Source organism: Ptychodera flava, chromosome 17 (genome assembly GCF_041260155.1).
Source record: "Ptychodera flava strain L36383 chromosome 17, AS_Pfla_20210202, whole genome shotgun sequence".
Lineage (NCBI taxonomy): Eukaryota > Metazoa > Hemichordata > Enteropneusta > Ptychoderidae > Ptychodera > Ptychodera flava.
Window position 1 is genome coordinate 9,015,713 of NC_091944.1, and position 20,112 is coordinate 9,035,824.

A 20,112-nucleotide genomic window follows, 5' to 3' on the forward strand; every position below is an offset into this window, starting at 1 on the left:
CCTATATTTTAGCACGCAGAGACTAAAGCTGACAACAAACTTCAATTTTACATCTAAGTTTTCAAATATGTCCATTAGTGTTAAATTAGTTTGTCATACAACGGTACTATTCGTGTAGTAATCAATGATACACTTCTGAGGCGGGGGTATTTTGAGAAACACAATAAACTGGGTGTACTATCGGAACCTTGAGTTGACCCGTTGACGTCATTGATTCCACTTTAAACTTGATTACGTGTACCCTAACCTACTCACTGACAGACCGCCAACGCCTGAATATTTGTTTACACAGATACTAACAGCATAGACAACAAATTATGAATGATCGAGTTCCTTTCTCGTAGTTTTTACCGTTCCATGATGCATTGCACGGTAGGGTATACAAAGCATACATTATTCCTAGACCTAGGTATACACAGGGTATGTTACTTATGAACAGTATGGTAGGCTACACTCTTACGCCGATGGATACAAAATACACGGGGCATTTTTGGCATTGCAAATTTGTGTCATTCTCGTATATCACCCTGTTGTACAACACATAATCAGTATGTTTTTGTTGTTTGGGTGTGTATAAGATGTTTGATACAGCCGAGGCAATGCAATATGGGATAACTGGGAAAGTTCTTCAGTGACAAGCTCACAGAAATCCAACATCCATGATACTGGTCACATGACACCTTAAGGTCATAAAAGAATGAGATTCTGTCGTTTTAATTCATGCATTAAGCTTTATATGGTTTTGCTCACGACTGCATTAAGGCTGCATTCACAAATACCTCTGGAGGGGGGCGGGAGAATTGACGGGGGATTTGAAATATCAAGGGTATGTTGGGCGGCATTTGAAGGGATTTAGGGACTTAAAGTAATGGGAATCGACATAAAACTGACTCTAATATGAAATATGTGTTGGTTGTCAATTTATAGCTGTAACGTTAGGCTAAATTTTGGGTGGTTTTGTTTTGTGTCCACTGCAGTTTCTTCTTCTACTCCCTGATTGAAGCGTGATGAAAATCCAGCTTTTAACTTATTAACACAGCCATATGTGTAGAGTCAGCATTGTTATTATTTAAAATTGAATTCAAGTCCGGACTAGAATTCATTTGTCATCAATAACAATGATTACGGTATTTATACAGAGTATTTACCAAAGAGAATGTTTGTTATTTTAGCCCTAGACAAAGAAAAAACTGCCACGGTTGGCTTGTAATTGTGTAGAGAGCGCTATTATTGTTATCAAGAAACTTATTACAGTCTAAAAATCAATGTTCAAAAACATTTACATGTAAATGCACAGACATAGCAAGTTTTGTCAGGAAAACCATTCAATAGTTTACCCATGGACAACCATAGGAAGTGAATTAATATTTTTTGGTAAAATTCCAATATCACATTTGTTGTTCACACCTGTATTTTCAAATACCCTATTCTTATTGACCCTCGAGCCAGAGCTGTTTGTGAATGCAGCCTGAACAGGACAACAACTGACCTTAGGGTGATCACGCCAGTAGCGATACAACCACAGCGAGGATCCTAGCTTCCAAAGGTCAGAGACAGACACACCTCAATATCAGTCATTGCATGCGCCATGCGTACAGTGGAATTTTGTTTACAAGGTAGTATACTATGCTAATGATTGGTCGATGTCAAGAAAGTACATGGCAACCCCGGGATTTTACCACGAATAAAAGACGCCCTCTACAGAAGCAGACTGGTGCAGTTTACTCCAGATTTGGTGGCTATTGACTTTCGAGGCAGTCTCGGATTTTTGTCAAACGACCGTCCATATAGAGTAAATGAAGTTAACAGAGTTCATTTAAAAATTGAACAAAACTTTCACGGATCAAATCTGACATGTTTGTCGGCAAGATTAGTATATCCGAAAAAAGAATGTATTCAAAGATGAAATAAATCTTACATCCGGTTTATTTGACGGACCATGTTCTGACGAAAGATAAAATTCGTTATAAAACCGATGCTTCTCGACTTCCTAGCACTTTTCAGAGATTCAAAATTATTACTTTTTGAAGTGTCGATCGCTTTCGATAGCCATCAATAAACTTTCTGTAAGATTTTATACACTATTAATCTTCGAACCACTCTTTTTAAAGGGTGAGAATTTAACCGAGCGATTTTGACTGTGATGTCTTCTTGAGGTCACTGGGTGTCGTACGTTGTGAGTTCGAATTTACTGGATTAACACAGTAATGGCAAGCCGAAGAGACAGACCGAGCAGGGTAAATTGGTTACACACTGATTGATGAAAGGGAGTGATCGCCCTCTCAATGATACGTAAAATGTCCTACAAAATTGATCCAAAGGGAAATTAATTAACGTACATCATTGTCCCTATTAAAAACATGTTGATTTGTGTATTAATTTAGTGTAATTCTGGTCGGGCACTTCTTGTTTTGCTATCTTCAACAAGTGCATCGCCACATATCCCAGGCGTCAGAGATAGGAGTGGCTGGTTACACGGAATGTCACAGTGACGCGTTTCGTGGTCATGTGTTAGTTCGCACTTAAGTCATGCTTCGAACAACCTATGTCAGGAACTTATCGAGGAAAGGGGAAGTTCAAAACCTACATTTTCGGCGTCGGACTTTCACAAGACTGAGTCCAACATTTCGTTTAAAGAAAAAGGTTAAGTTTGAACCCAATCAGTTGCGATTGCTATGCCAAGTTTTTTTATTGTCCGCGGTCTCTTCGACCGATCAACTGTAAATCAGATTAGTTTATGTTGTGAAGGATACTACGGCTTCAGAGGTATGAAACATCAGGCCGGATACAAGACACGCCGTCATGAATCAAATAAAAACATAGATTCTCCACTGGCCTCTGTAGTGTTTTATAAAGGCATTTCATTGGCAGTCACTCACTGTCACTCATTTGTAATTCCGTAAGTATTTCACAATTGACCTTATGGGGGAGAATCCGGGCGACTATTCGACACCGAATGCTGTTTCAATTAATAACTTATTACATTGTAGGAATCGGAATATATATATATAGAGCACAACGGTGCAGATTTCTTCTCATAATTAGATATTCCCTGTGCAAAAACCACGGCAGACGTTTTCAGTTTTACTTCGATGTATTTTGAGTTGGGCAAACAATGCTAAAGGATGTTGAATGCTTCCCGCTTAAAATACTTTCGCTTGAGGAAAAGTGCGCCTCAAGGACAGATATTCGAACTCTCAAATCTGTTCAGTACATTTCTGACCTACAACCTGTGTCAACTCATTTTGAAGTCTTTGGAGTAAATAGCTTTTTACCTTCTGGCTCTTGTAAACTTTGAAAACATACTTTATTTCTTAGAGAGGTAACAAGTGGTTGGCAGTCATTTTGCATTTCATATGTTGGTAAGTTTGAAGTAATTCGTTTTATTAATCCTAAAGTTCGCATGGTGACCCCTGAGATATATTTTTTAGTGTGAACGAGAACATTTTATATTTTCCTGGGCAAAATAAAAGGCTTTCAAACTTTAAACTTCCTCTTTCTGGGCAGACACAGCCGTCAAAATCCATTTTCCGAAACTAGATATAAGAGACGTGATTGTTTCTGTTCAACTTTCGACTATGTGTGTCCTATAACCTACACCTATGGTTTTCGTCTTGTCAGGTCACTATGGTTAAGATTGAGAGACTTTGGTTGTGCGTAAAAACGATAGTAATAATTATGTTCAAAGATAGAGGGACGCATATGCTGCAAATTTCGAAGTCGTACTATATTTCCTTGAGATCGCATGTTCAAAGTTTACTCCCAGACTGAGACTGCTGAAACCAACTTCCCAATCTGACTCAAATCAAATTAAGTGCTTCTAAACTGAAAATCATTTGATCTACTCTCTCTCTCTCTCTCTCTCTCTCTCTCTCTCTCTCTCTCTCTCTCTCTCTCTCTCTCTCTCTCTCTCTCTCTCTCTCTCTCTCTCTCTCTCTCTCTCTCTCTGACTTCAAATCTGACCACGTGGGTGAAAACACAGACATTCATTAAACTTTAAACGCAAACGGCCTAAAACCCGATTGGACCCAACCCTTCATGGATTACAACCTCCTTATGCCGCTGTTGACATTATGCGGCCATAACTTTTGTTATGGCATCATGCACGAGACGTGACATTACTATGACCTCTAACCGACGATCGATTTGTAGTACTTGTTCTTTGTCATGTCGGAACGTATGGATCAGATAAACTGTATGCGTCTCATGTGAGCTCAGATATGATGTTAGATAGATCTGTAGAGCAAGTATGCAAGTATGCACAAAATCTCCGGCAGCATGAAGATAATTTCAAAGTGCAGACACGTGCACTGATGAAACAATCGTTTCTCATCCTCATTGAACGTACTAGAGTAGCCGCGTAAATAAGTATAAAAAATTACCATGATACGGGGCAGAAACTGAAAATATCTATATGAACACATCACCGTAATGTTCTGAACAGTGACCTCTTCTTTGTCACGTTCCTGGCTGTCAGAATTACCGTTGCATGAGAATCTTCGTGTTCTTTTGGGGTTTTTTTTAATTTTTTTGTTGCATGTAAGCTGCAAAAACACATAACAGTGTCACTGTTACCGACGCACAATATAGTACGAGAAAAAAAACATATATTGGGGCGGGGGCATTTCCATGGGATTTGATGAATGCACAGTTATTATTTATTATGGGGTGATGTCGAGGTTAGAGATTGCTCATGGTAAGAAATCCCTGCTTTTCATTTTTTTCGCCGATTTTTGCGATACCATCCATAAAATTCTGTGAGGCGACTCATTCTATCGAAAGAACCATCACAATTCTGGAAGTAAATCACGAAAAAAGAATCTTTCACTTTTGTGTTTACTCTTGTTTGAGTGTGCTGACGCGTTTATGGCACCGTTTAATAAGAAATAACAAGTGTTTGCCCTAGCAACAAGTAACAAATACAAACACATGAATCAGGTTGGAAAATTCTCCTAGTGACAACAGGTGACACTGTGAAGAGTTCACAAACGATTAAAAAATATTTTCTCGCGTCCCAGGCACCCAGTAGGCTCAAACGCTTACACAGTTACCATTGCATGTGAACATCGTGTTCGTTGCTGTGGTTTTTCTTGGGGGAGGTAATTTTTATCTTGCGTGTTAGCTGCAAAAATACATAACAGTGTCACTGTTACCGACGCACAATATAGTACGAGAAACAAACATATATTGGGGTGAGGGCATTACCATGGGACTTGATGAATGCACAGTTATGATTTATTATGGGATGATGTCGAGGTTAGAGATTGCTCATGGTCAGAAATCCCTATTTTTCATATTTTTCGCGGATTTTTGCAATTATAATACCATCGATAAAATTCTGTGAGGCGACTCATTTTTATCGAAAGAATCATCCAAATTCTGGAAGTAAATCACGAAAAAAAAGATATTTCACTTTTGTGTTTACTTTTGGTTGAGTGTGCTATCGCGTTTATGACACCGTTTAATAAGAAATGTGTTTCCCCTAGCAACAAGTAACAAATACAAACAAATGAATCAGGTTGGAAAATTCTCCTAGTGACAACAGGTGACACTGTGAAGAGTTCACAAACGATTAAAAATTATTTTCTCGCGTCCCAGGCACCCAGTAGGCTCAAACGCTGTCACGAGTCATATACTGACACGCACAGCGATTGACGCGTTTTATGATGGGCAAAGAATTTCACTATAAGGGTCCTTTTCAAAATCAATAAGGGTATACTATAATTAAAACGAAGCCATAAACAGTCTTTTATTCGAGTGCAGTCGAAGTCGAGTCGTCTGAACGTTACGAGATGGCAAAGAGGGACGCAAAGAGGGACATGATGAAAAAGATGACTTCTGTAATTTAATAAAAGTTCAGATCGCACACATGAGTAAATTAGCAATTACAATCAAATCTTTAAAATCCTGGTGAAATAGAACATCCAAGCGTGTTGTCCTTCACTGTCAAAAGTGCTTACATGTCATTTTCAGGAGATTTAAAAAACAAGCACTAATGGCATCTGAATTACCGATATATACTTCATCGGTATAAAAATAAATTGCATTCTTACGTACATTTTAAATTCACATACAATATCGACAGATTGCATTTTCATTCAAATTATTAATGGTGAATTTGAGCGTCTAGATGTTTATCGCATCTGAATCCACTGTCCTCCTAAAACGTCCATGCTTTTGTTGGAATATTTTTTACTGGAAAGTTCCGCGATGGGAGGTTCCTGGGGAAGTATTTGGCCCGTTGCCATTTTCCGGTGAAGTGCAAGTCAACACCCATCATATAATTTCCTCTTCGTTCCTATGGTGTGTTTTTTGTCCATTCATAGTTTGCGTTCCTGCTGTGGTCGTGAGCATGATGTTTAACGGCAGAGACACTTTCGTTAGCATTCTTGTGAAGAAACAAGCTTTGGTTGGCCCCCGCAATCGGTTCTTATCTCACCGCTGTGCCGCGCCATCATGGACGTTCCAAACCACGAATCTTGGCGATATATGCATCGTGTAAAGACATGTTCAAATTGTCACTCTTGGGCAAGTTCGTCGAAGCTGCTCATGGAAATTCTTCGAAGTAGTGCAAAGTTGACTGTAACCGTAATTTACTGTTCAGACGCGTTAAGAAACCCTTCTGAATATAATATGTTTTATAGATCATGTTCAATTCGTCAAAGCAATGAATAATCACACTGCACACATATTGTAAGACGCAAGTGGATTTACCTGCCGGAGTATACGACGGACAGTCAGATTTCGCCTTTCATTGCCGAGCCACGGCCATGTGTCCCGGCATGTGTTTTATCTCTATGGCCTCCTGAGCCAACGCGCAAAAGCAACACCAATAGTGCAAACAGAAATCACTTATAGTAGATCCTTCGATGCCCTGTTTTTCGCGTATTTCTCCTCGCACGATGCCTTGGCAGATCCAGTTTGCCGGGGCGCAGAAATACAGGATGCCGTGACCAACGCAGGATCGTCCCACAGCTTCGGCGTTCTTGCCCGCAGTGACACACGGTAGAAAGTACGTCAGGATACAAACGCTCATATCCTCGAAACATCCACACAGACCAACTTTCCATTCACCGGACATCTTTCTTGTTTTACGGGTACTTTTCTCTCACAAAGTGCCTGTTTGCTATATGAACGTCTTTATCGAATTGTTACTTCCCTTTCGTTTTTGCAATTCTTAAATACCGCATTGGTTAATAGTTAACATTTTGGATAAATTTATTGGTTTTCCTTTAAAAGGATTGGCTGTTCCCATGACGACAAAATTGTGGCGTGTACACAAGGACCTTGTCATTTTATCTAGCGAATGGGAAGTGTTCAGTTTTGACAACACACTAAATCAGATGAGCGGCAAAGCTGGACTGGAAGTGTGGAAACATATCTTGTAAAACAACGAACCCTGTAAATTCACACTGTTTACTGAGCTTAGTTGGGAAACATCATAAAATTGATCTAGTTTTAATTGCTTACTTTGTCAAAACGGTAACGGTATTGTTAGCTGTCAAATTGTGAACAAATTAGACAGGGTTTCGTGTGAGATTTTGGGACAGTGTAAAGAAAAGTTCGCGCTCAAATGTTCCAATTTTGAATTGATGCTCATTCAATAGTAAATATATTCGGTACACAGAACAGACTGGTATCTACAATCCTGTATTTGTGGTGTACCAATGAAAAAAATGATTACAATTGTTTGACTACATTCAGGAAATTGATGGCAAAATGTGTTGTTATCGCTGCAGAACAGCAAGATCGACGAATAACACATGCTACCCATTTTTAATTGCATGGTGTAACACGCCGGTGCCGAATTTCGGGGGAGAGAGAGAGAGAGAGAGAGAGAGAGAGAGAGAGAGAGAGAGAGAGAGAGAGAGAGAGAGAGAGAGAGAGAGAGAGAGAGAGAGAGGCGGAAGGAGGGAGAGGCAGCGACAACTCCGGGTTTGCACGTTTCTGACATGAAGTTTGACAGTTTGTCACTCTCTTAGTGTGGACTTTCAAGGTTAACACTTGATGTGACATGCGCGTAAGTTTCTCTCTATTTGAGTTTTTCAAGTTGTGATGAAACTATTCCTTCAGGCTTGCACACTGCCTTGTTCTTTAATTTATTACCGACAGTGGTTAGCCTACACCTCGGACACCGACAGTGGTTCAAGTTAGCCTACACCTCGGACACCGACAGTGGTTAGCCTACACCTCGGACACCGACAGTGGTTAGCCTACACCTCGGACACCGACAGTGGTTAGCCTACACCTCGGACAATAAAGGCAACTGAATGCGGTGAAACAAAAATCTCGATACACCGATAAAAAGGAACCAAATGTGAATAACTGTCAGGCTCGTGCACCTATAAATAAGTTTGAACATGCTTTGAACATGATTTATTGATGTGGCCGATAATCTAACAAGCACAAGCGTAAGTCAATGGCTGTTGTTACCGAAGACCCTCGTTCAAGGGTCCCTGACCTGACAGCCGACACATACCTTTCTGTGAGCAAACACACTCCAACAAGTCGGGGTATACTTCATGAATGGACTGATATACCACAAAAATATTAAAAACATTTGAAGTGCAACACAGCATAAATTATCCCGGTCTCTGCAGTTTTATCATGATTCTTTGAGATGTTTTTCCTATTCATCTGATGTCTATCCTTGGTAAAGTTGTGAACATTAGCAACTCGAGACTATCTCTTAACGACAAAGGTATCGCTTTCATATTACATGTATATTTCGGTTTAGTGACGCAGTGGAATTGTTTTGATATATATTAAAAGCAGTCCATCGTGTGAAATTTATAATACCAGTGACCAGAATGACAAAACTTTCGTCCGCCTCGAATTTCACCTTATAAAGAATAGATTTTTCTCGTGTTTTTGGTTTTCTTAGACAGGTTTGAGGGCGAAAATATGATAAAAGTTCAAAATGACTGAATTTTAACATGTTTTGAAAAGTGCATCAAACAGTGGAAAGGTTACACACACATCTCATTCGACTTTCAAATAGCTACACATTATATCAAATGAAACGTTTTTCTATATTGCAGTTTCTAGAGCTTAACCGTGTAATTAATGACTTCCCTTCTACTCAGTTGTCATGATTTCCATATCTTTTGAAAGGGGACAACTTCCTCATTTAAACAAGTTGAATGAAGATACATTGTACAAAAAAGACTATCTGTGATAATAGAGTTTCTCCTTTATCGAAATACGGTCAATACCTAGCTGGGCTGTCGACAGTTCTTTCTCCGGCTTAACTAGCTTTCACATATCTCGATCATTTCTGTGCGAAACACAAATCAGCGTCGGATTCACCCCTTGTGGCCCTCCAAACCGATTGAAGACATACATCTCACAAGATTTATACAAATTCCTTGTGCAGCCATACGTTGTAAAATTAGAGCGCCACTTTTCACTTCGATTAAGAAAATTCATGCAGATATATTTCTTGCCCTTTTCTGAGGTTATAGGGAAAACAAAATTGGTTTCCATGGTGATGAACGATCTTCGAACTTCTTTGAGTTACATCTGCTGACAGCTGAATGTTTGTGTCACACCCACTAAACAGTACCGGTATATGGTATCAGTTACCAATCTGATAGTCATTTAACAATGAAAGGAAAGAAGTTGAAAAAAAATCCACGTGAAGGGACGTAAAAAAGGCGTCAATCAAAGCGTCAATTTTTGCAATAATAAATGGGAATAACAGGCCGTTTAATGTAATCTTTCATTGAAATCTTGAGATTGTTAGCTTTGCTTTGATTGCACAGCATGAGTGTACATGAAAATGAATGTGACACACACTTCAAGGATTTGGAGATGAAAAACATGAATTATTTTAATAAATAAAGCAAATAATATCTGATGGTTAATTACAACTTCTCCTAAGAATAGACTTCAGCTGCAGCATTTAATGTACAACACTTAATGAATATTCATCACCACTTAAATATTCAGATTGCCATCTTGATATTTATATCTTGATATTCTTGATATTATATATCTTGATATATCTTTGATATATATATCTTGATATATCTTGATATATCTGATATCTTGACATATATTCAACTCCCAAATCTATTTTGGGAAAGTGACTGAATTAGAGGGACAGGGTCATCCTGTCTGCAGCTATGCATATGCCACTAGTACAACGGGTTTGAAGCTATGCAAAACATATCCAAACATCCTTTGTCGATATCCAAATTATTAAAATGGTGGCTGTACTGAAACTGGTGACTGCGGTCAAAGCATCTACATATATATGAAGGGAAGCAGCCAAATTAGTTTGACACTCTTTCAGTGATTGGAAAACTACAAATCTGGTGAACTATAAAACATGCACCAAATGCTGAATTTGCTTCAAATTTGCTTGGTATTCATCTCTATGGTTATGGAAGAGGCAATATTATCAACAAGAAAGTTGCGCAGCCACAGGCGGGACGATCCCCTCCCTTTGAACTTACAGATCAAATTGAAACATGCACACGGCAAAGGAATCTCACTGCATTTGACTGAACATACCCCTCCTCTTCTCAAAGTTTGGAAGTGGACAAATCCAATTCAGAAATACATATTTTAACTTTCGCTAACATAATAAATTTCTGAAATAGAAAGCTGACAGGTACCTTTCAGTTAACACAGGGATGGCAGCCATTTTGAATTTCAAGTGTCGGGAAACATTGAGTACATGGAAGTTCTTCAGGAAAGGGTGATTGAACATTTCAAGTCTTTCAATTCCGAGATGCAAACTACCTCAACAACAAATATATTTAAAAACAGAGTTAAATTCTGACTAAGCATCATGCACATACATGATGTCTACAGTGAAATGTTGCATATTCTAGTAGAAATTTGCACACCTTCACTGAAATGTTGATAAACCCTTCCCACACTAAGTGCAATGGGGTTTGCTTGCCATGCATGTGTGTTATATTTCAATCGTCTCTCAGTCTGACAAGAAACAATTCCTCACTCTGCGCCCATTCAATACAAAACACAGTACATGACATCGATCAATTCAGATGCAGGGGAGTGATAGAGGGTATTAAAAGATCAAATTTTCATTTCTGAGGCTCACTCTGTTCAAAATATCAACGGGTCTATGGTGTGATATTTTATCACTTTTTCAACTTTTCTGTTGTGAATACATCCAAGGCAAAGATACACCTGGAAGCTTTGTGTGGTGTGCAGGGTGAGCAAGAATGGTTAGGATAATTGAAATCTTCTCAGTTGATTATTTCTGTAAAACTTGCAATGTCACAAAAGTACCTGGGACTCGGAATCTGAACAGTATGAATGCAGGCCTTGAAGATGCAACCATTTTTGTCACAGATGCAACTAAAGTACATCAACTTAGGCATTAATCTTTGTGTGTCACACTTAAGCCAAATCATATGAAGACTGCCTGCTGTGCAGTTCAGGTAGGGTAGATGACATGGGAACAATAGGACAACTCAACTGTATATGGAAGATGCATAACCTGGTTATCAAGTAGCAAGTTGCATCAAACTTTATAGTGGTTGTGGGAGCCGAAACACAGACTCACTCACCCCCACTAAAACTGTATTAAGCCAGAGTAAGTAAAAATTCTTTGTTTTGTATCCACTGAAAATTCCTAAAGGTAATTTGGTGAGTGCTTAAAAACAAACAAAATCAACTCAAAATCAGTATGCCATTATTTGACAGTTTTCTCACATGACCTCATTCCTGTAAGTATGTGCTTCTGCAGATCACAATTATACCACAACACTTGGTTCAATGTTTGTAATATAACTGCTGGGGGAAAGTTCTGCAAGAAAACTTTTTTCCTGAAAGAAAACCTACATGCGTGGCTCTGGCTTCATACAGCTTCACAAATGTAATACAGTGAGAACAAGCATTACAACTGGCTGAATAATGGTGCTATCATGGCAAGACAAACTGATAAAGACTATCAAAAGCTTTTCCCACAGAAAATTAATGTGAAAAGTGACAACGTTCTGTGATTCCTCTATCCATCCTCTGTGCCAAAGTGTGCAATGTACAAGTGGGTGATGTCTGTTCCATGAGCATTTGTGAATCCAATGTTAACTTTTATCATCGTTACTGAAGACAGCACTTTTCATCTTGCTGAACGTTCCTTGGCTTAAATCTTCCAATTCTTGAATACTATCTGAAATGGAATCAAAAATATTACAGTCAGTGCAACCGGTATACCGACATACCTGAAATTTATCAAACTCTGTCTCCTTACATTTCAACTACATGTAACTCTTTATTTCATCACTCAAAATTAAACATTCACACTAATAAGAAGAGTTGGGTACATCATTTCAAGAGCAAGATGTAATTATCAACAATGTACATGTATTTCCTACTAAAAAGTCAATTACAAAATTTCTGACAACTTGAGTACTAAACATAAAATTTTCTGAAGTCAGATAGAACAACTCTGTATTTAGTGGCATATCACAAGAGAGAACACTGACCACAGGTCAGCCATACATGTAGTGACCAAACACAGCACATACTGGTAGTGACCAAAACACAGCACATAGCAGTAGTGACCAAAACACAGCACATACTGGTAGTGACCAAAACACAGCACATACCGGTAGTGACTCAAAACACGCACATACCGGTAGTGACCAAAACACAGCACATACCGGTAGTGACCAAAACACAGCACATACCAGTAGTGACCAAAACACAGCACATACCGGTAGTGACCAAAACACAGCACATACCGGTAGTGACCAAAACACAGCACATACCGGTAGTGACTCAAACACAGCACATACCAGTAGTGACTCAAACACAGCACATACTGTAGTGACCAAAAACCAGCACATACCGGGTAGTAACCAAAACACAGCACATACCGGTAGTGACCAAAACACAGCACATACCGGTAGTGACCAAAACACAGCACATACTGGTAGTGACCAAAACACAGCACATAGCAGTAGTGACCAAAACACAGCACATACCTGTTGCTACCATTAGTCTGCATTCTTCTAAAGTTCTTTCTGTTGCTGTGGAGTCGTAAAGTCTTGGATACTGTGAAAAGATAATAACAGATGTCATCAACTGATCATTGTGGACAAAATATGAACAGAAGCCCACTAGAAAGAATTTCATCTTATAAAATGTCTGGATGTCCAGATCAATAGTACGAGTACCAGATGAAGGGTCACATGGGGATACAGGAATGAGGCAGAATGTGATACGCCAGTTTTGTATCTGACCTTTGACCTTTTGATTTTTATTACATGTCAATGGTTACCTTGTCATCGCGTTGTACTACCTGTGTTATGATATACATTTTAATCTTTTTTGACTGAATTTGAATTTATTTCACCAATTTGAATGACTTTCATTTGCATGATTCTTTTTATACCTATGACATAGCAAAAATATTTGAGACAATTAAGTGCATGTGGCAACTATGAAAGTAAGGGTAGTGTTGAGCAATTACATATGAATCTGGATCCCATAGAACTTGTGGAAAATACTCTGATCTGTCTGTTCATGGATAATTGAACATGCTTTTGATAAAATTCAGGATGGTAATAGTAAAACCTTTGAAACCAGGATTACTTGATGCAGTTTGTTGTGCAGTCACATGTGATAAATAGTGTGATTGAGGTTTAAATATTGCTTTTTGAAACTAATGTTTACACATGTAAAGGGCCAGAATTCACTTGTAAACAATAACAATAGAGTGTACACATGTGCAGGTTTAGACTACCACTAGTAAGTTCAGTGTTTTTAAAAGAGACGACTTTTCAGTGCCCATCGATACTCTGACTCTAAATGTTTTTATTTTTAATGTATTAACATTATACATATAATTGTCAATTGTTTAAAACTGAATGCGTTATGTATTGTTGAGATGCAATGGACAGAAAGTCGTTCTTCAAAATTTAAATTACTTTAAAAAAATGGTTGTAGATTGTACAACATTTATTTATTTACACACGCGCACCATGTCAGGTGTAACCAGGATGGACACATCTATGGAGACTGGTATTAGCATTGTTTGACAAAAATATGCCAGTATTCTCAACCTTCGTATCTGAATTATTTTGACTTATATAAATAATTTAGTCGCTGACAGTGACAGCAATCAATTGCAAGCTAAGCAGACTGAGTAGTGATTTTTCAATATCATGAGGAATAAATTAAAACACTGCGCATACTTTGGGGTCATCGTTTTTAATACGTGTGTATATATCATAGACATATATCAATCATACTTTTTATGACATCTCTGACTGAATGTTAGTTACACAAGTATTCACAAATATTTAACACTACAAAGACAAATAAACTACAATCTCCTATGCACATCTACGATTAATACAATTGATGAAAATAATTTAAAGTTTTTACTATTTCAAAGAATCTACACTTTCTCCTTGAAAATACCCTGAATCAGAAACCTACATATATACCTTTGAGTCTGGTGTATGTGTTCATATGCAAATGAAACTACAGTAACACCCTGCAGGTTCAGAACAAATTTGTGTTAAAGCACATTACAGGAAGTTTTCCCCGAGGAACTTAGAATGTAATAGTGAAAAGTTACTGGAAAAGCTTATCATAAAATCAAATGATGCTGTTTGAATGCAATGATTTCCATGTCCGACATACGTAGTTAATTCATGTGGAGAATGCCCTGTAATTATTGACAAGTGAATTCTGGTCCGTACTAGAATTCAAATGTAAACAATTAACGGTGCATTTTACATGAATAGACACATTGTTGACAAGCTACACAGTAGGTAATCATGTTATGTACTTTGTTAATAGAACAAGAACTTGCTATTGACATGCAAAACAGAAATTGTGAAAAAAAAGATCAATAGGTTGAATCTACTGGCACTTTAAGAGTGGCTTGCGTTACAGTTCATGTTGTAAGTTATGCTCATTAGTCATGATCATACATTGAACTTTGCCCAAGATTCAATATTTCTTCCCACATTTAAAAACTTCAACACCTTACCTTGTTTTTAAAGTAATCTGTATTAATCTTCTGCAAATTGTCGTATATTCTGTCACACTCTTTCTCATCTGCTATCTGAATGTAAAAGACAAAATGGGTGAGATCTCAGTTGTATGATTGGCACACTTTTCAAACATTACCTTGTCTTGTCCCATCAATAAAGCCTGCTGCATATGAGAGAAATTAGCTGAGCAAATTTTCCTACAAGGCTGTTTGCTCACCTATTTTTTCTCTGGTGTGCGGGCGATTTTTCATGAGTTTTTGTCCTTGCGAGCAGTTGAGCAAAATATCCAATGTGTTTGATAGTTTTTTGCCATGTGAGGCAAATTCCTCACCGTGTGCGCCAGAAAAAGTGATTTTTCCCCACGTCTTTTTTCACTAAAGCATGCGTGGGGAGAGCACATGATAGTGCAAATTGACTGCCTGTAGCCTGGTCCGTAGCATTGAAAATGCAGTCGCTTGTAGTTCAATACACGCAAAGGTCATAAGTGATTTTTCCCCACGTCTTTTTTCACTAAAGCATGCGTGGGGAGATGACATGACAGTGCAAAATGACTGCCTGTAGCCTGACTTTACCTTGTGGCTTTGTAAAATCAAAGCAAAGGTCATAAATTTTGACCACAGGCGTGATGTGGACCGGGTACATGTAGCTTACAGTGTAGAGTTTAGGCCTATGCTACGTTCCTACATTCTGACATGTAGATTCTACGTACGAGAACGTCGGAATGTAGCATAAATTCACAGCATTCGTAAACTCTACACTATTAAAACTACCCAGTTCACATCACGTATGTGATTTTGACTGCATCAGCATTGGGATGTGATGTCAAACCTGCTGAGTATAGTTAGCCATGCACATGCTTTAAATATCCTCGTCGTTAAATTATACATTGTAAATATCTGCAGCCAGTTGCCATGATGAGCTGCTTTAAATTTTGCAGTGCACTCACCAGAAAATTTGAGCAAGATCTCGCACATTCTCAAGTTCCATTTTACCTGCACTATGAGCATTTTCATGACACTGTGGTATATCATTATTTGAACAGGTTCTGACTTATTCTCTTCAAAAACATTCAAAGTGCTTAAGCCACTGATGGCCAATACATGACGATGACATAGATCGCAGGTTGTGACCCTTGGTCCAGACCAAAACAGGTCAACTTTCATATCAGCATTTTGTCAAATGACTTTACCTTGTGGCTTTGTAAAATCAATAGACCCCTGGAAAGAGGTGAAGTAAACTGACTGCTTTTCGGTGTTAAATCAATGAAAGATCACTTTGTTGATAACAACAATAAACCACAGTGACCGTGAACAAACATACTGACAAAATCTGAGTAGTTTTATTTATTGACCCTTCGGCAGTGACTTCTGACTTAATAAAACAATACGCAACCCACTAGTGTAGACTGACCTTGACTAAAAAGAGACTTGTGGCAGTGACCACATACCTTACATGTAGTACATGCAATATTGCCTTCAAGGAATGATATGGTACTTAATATTTTCATTATTTTCTCATTCCTCTCCCTCTTGTTGGTAGAAATGCCAAGTATGAGCCTTGCAAATACAACATGCTGTATACAAACTGCAATTTACTTGTTGACACATGAATTCTTGTCTATACTGAAATTAACTTGTCAACGATAACACTGGACATACACGTCAAGGTTTTGTTGACAAGATGAACACTTGGGTTTCTAGCGTAATGGGCGGCTTAGATAAGTAACTGTATTTCAGAATTTGAACAAACAATGTTACATAGAAAACACAATGACATTTATCATGGAACTTCAAGGAAGGCTCACCAGCTAGGCTAGCACTCTTTTGTTGGAAACTTGTACAGGAAATGTGTCAAACATTATGTCTAAACAACTATTACTGTAATTAGGTTAAGCAAACAAACAATGAAGGGATCTGCAACTGTGTGAAAGGGAAAAAAATAATGTAATTTAACTATGATAATGGCATCCGCAACCTTAAAGTTCATTTTCTGTATGAAGCGCCCTCTAGCACATCAAGAAATTTTTCAAATGTTGAAATTCTATGCATCACTGAACTTACTGCCCCTGGTGAGTGTGAGATGTCTAACAGTTACTTGTTCAGTATGCTGGCAAGAGATATTTGTGGGTTTTCAAGAGGGATTTTCAGCATACTACTTTAGGCTGAACTGTGGACAAAAATTTTGTGAATTTTAAAGGGATATTACACTGAGTGTACTCATGATCATTATAGTGTTGCTTACAAGATAACATCACCTATGGACTTTTCATCTACACAACTGCCATTGTGACCATTAGATCTCCAGTCTATTTCAGCTTTTTGCACTATTTCAATGGAATGAAAATATCTCAGAAAATTTTTTCTGCACTCTATACTATATATAATTTATTCTGTACATACGTCACACTTACTTTGCCACTCATTAGTTGCTCACCCACTTCACAAGCTGTCAAATTACCTATAAAGCACCTGCTACTATCCACATTGCAAGATCATACTACATGAACTCAGTTTTGCTAGGTTAAATGCATTTGTACAGAAAGCACATAATGACGCTGCATGTATATATTTTATTGCCGATGAGAGAGGAAAACTGGACATCGACATTATCAGGCAAAATTGGTCAGTCAATTGCGGTGAATAATCTTTTGAGGTTTTTATAATTTCAAGGCATTCCAGACATTAATGTAAAACAGAGTCTACATATCTCTCTATTGACAAATGTAAATTCGGTTTCATAAAACCAACATTGTCACTCATGAACACTGATGATTCGTGAAGGATAGATTGAGAAATTCAAAAGAGAAAGGTGTGTAATTGGCTTGCCTAGGGCACAGACAGTAGAGAAACTATGCTTAGGGTCAAAGACAGTAATCAGATATACATGTATACTGTCAATGTACGTGTATTAACTTTTGGTGACCTTGAGTGACATTCACTTTTAAACGTGTCTGTACACCCTTTATTAAACCTTGGTAGGTCTGTTGTTCCCAGCTAGTTGGAGGTATACCAAGTAGCCACACACAGATCTGCGCACAGAACTATCAGCGACCCTGAGTCTAACAACGCAGCTGTGACGGTGTGTGACCATGACCGGTCATAAATGACCGGCCATGGTCGTCCACGGTCAAGTTCAGACGCTGTCAAGGACAACAGCCAAGAGCTGAACTCTAAGGGAATATGGGTAAGAATAACGGCCCCTTTCGACTAGGATAATACTTTCAACAACTAGTATTTATCATAATCATGGTTTGATCTATCATAGCATCCGTCTATATACACTGACTCTAGAGGGACTGTGACTGACTCTTTGGGATTCCGCTCCACTATCTGTGGATCTTTCCCTCCTCGAATTTGAAAATTATAAATGTATCGCCACACATGAACCTCTCACTGGATGTCAGGCTCTACGCACGGTGTTGTCATGGAGGTGTGGAACATCTAAATTCCTAGCCCTGAGTTTTCCTGGAGACTCCAATACTATGATACCACGCTACTTCGCTGGTTATGTATAGCAGGTAATGTACGCATACGTAATGAACGATATTATGAGTTCACATGTAAGGCCAGGTCGCGGTCGATTGACCTACATACGATGACTACCTGAAATTACAACATTCAGAGCCACTACTTACCTGAGTATTGTCACCATGTTTGAAAGCCATGGCAACTCTCTCTCGTATATGAGCTGCTAGGTCCCGGCCGTGTTTAGTATCGTCAAGCGGCCACTTTTGACATAGACGGAGGAACTTACGATACCTACTCGCTGCTGCCATGTTTGATTACTTAATCGGAAATGATTCGCTAGAGGGCGCTAAGTCTCGCCCTTCGTTCCGTTTCCTGGCTATGATGCTAGGGAGTCCTGTCTACCCACGGTCCTTTTGTGGAGGGACCGTGGTCTATAGAACCAACTTGCAGAAGAGGCCGCAGAAGGGATGAAGAGCTCGAGTTTTATGACGTAGACAAAAAAAATACGCACATTATTATTTCGAAGTCAATGCATACATGATTGATTAGTTGTTGTTGGTATTTCAGATAAAACCGTTGGTCTTGTTCACGTTCACAGTCATATTTCTTTGAAGTTCGCGAGTTCAGAGGTCGTATGGGTTCAACCTGACGTCACTTGTTGCGATGATACTTCTATGGTGTGCACGTACTTCTCATCGGTGAATCGCAAAAAAACGTAAAACAAAAGTGGAAAATTTGTTCCCAAAACATTTGCTGCATAAGGTTTGGGCAACGTTAACAGTTTCCTCGAGAAGTTCATACAAATATATGTCTCCAATTGTGAAAAGTTTGAGTCAGTAATACCTTTTACGATATCAAAAATATTAATCATCTTTGGTTATTCCAAGATTCTTCGAGTTTTCTCGATACACCTGCAGCAGCTGTTGGTTGAAGAAAATGCCTGCAGCTTTTTTCAGGCATAGCACCCGAAAGTGCGGGGAGGGGGTAATATTTCCATGCGGGGTGTGCAATCCAACTTGAAAACACCTGCGAATGTATATTCCAAAACATGACTCACTTGGGGGATTTCTAGTCGAAATTTGAGGATTTATATATAGGCCATCTACACCATTCTAGTACAAGTGAAGGTTTTTCTAGGCATGCGCGTTTGCTTTGTTACTGACCAATGTTTAGGGGTTTTTGAATGAAAAGTCGATCCATGTTTTTTTCATGCAACAGCGACCCATTCGGGTGGCACATGTACTTTTCAATGGGAGTACCCCTTGTGGGACAGAATTTGACGAGATGATGACGACGTTGAGTAACGGATGACATTCCAGAGATTGTGAAACAATGATTTAGGAAAACAAAGAATGAAGAAATACGAATACAATTGAAAAAGTGATCGCAGTTCAGAGAGAGACCAGCATGATCGGGCGATTGAGTAACATTGAACGGATATCATATTTCATCATGCCCGGTCTTGTGACCCATCAAACTTTCATTTTTAGCATGACTTGGAAAGACGTCCTCTCTTATTCTATCATCTGTTCTGAGCTTGATCGTTTTAAGTGATCTGCTCAAACGTCACGGTCACAACCGTCGTATCAAAAAAACTAGTTGTATTCCTTTAGTCCAATTTGTACTTTCCTTATATCACGGGCAGCTTTCTGATAAAT

The 20,112-nt window shown here is 38.6% G+C and overlaps 1 protein-coding gene across 1 annotated transcript; it reads right to left on the minus strand.

The window, feature by feature from the left end:
- Positions 1-10,057: 10,057 nt before the first annotated feature.
- LOC139115330 (ubiquinol-cytochrome c reductase complex assembly factor 2-like) lies at positions 10,058-18,786 on the minus strand. Its single transcript, XM_070677356.1, has 4 exons — positions 18,622-18,786; positions 14,984-15,058; positions 12,966-13,035; positions 10,058-12,148 (listed from the first exon to the last, which is right to left on the minus strand). The coding sequence occupies exons 1-4, from the start codon at positions 18,760-18,762 to the stop codon at positions 12,063-12,065; spliced, it is 372 nt and encodes a 123-aa protein (XP_070533457.1). The 5' UTR covers positions 18,763-18,786; the 3' UTR covers positions 10,058-12,062.
- Between the last annotated feature and the right edge of the window lie 1,326 nt (positions 18,787-20,112).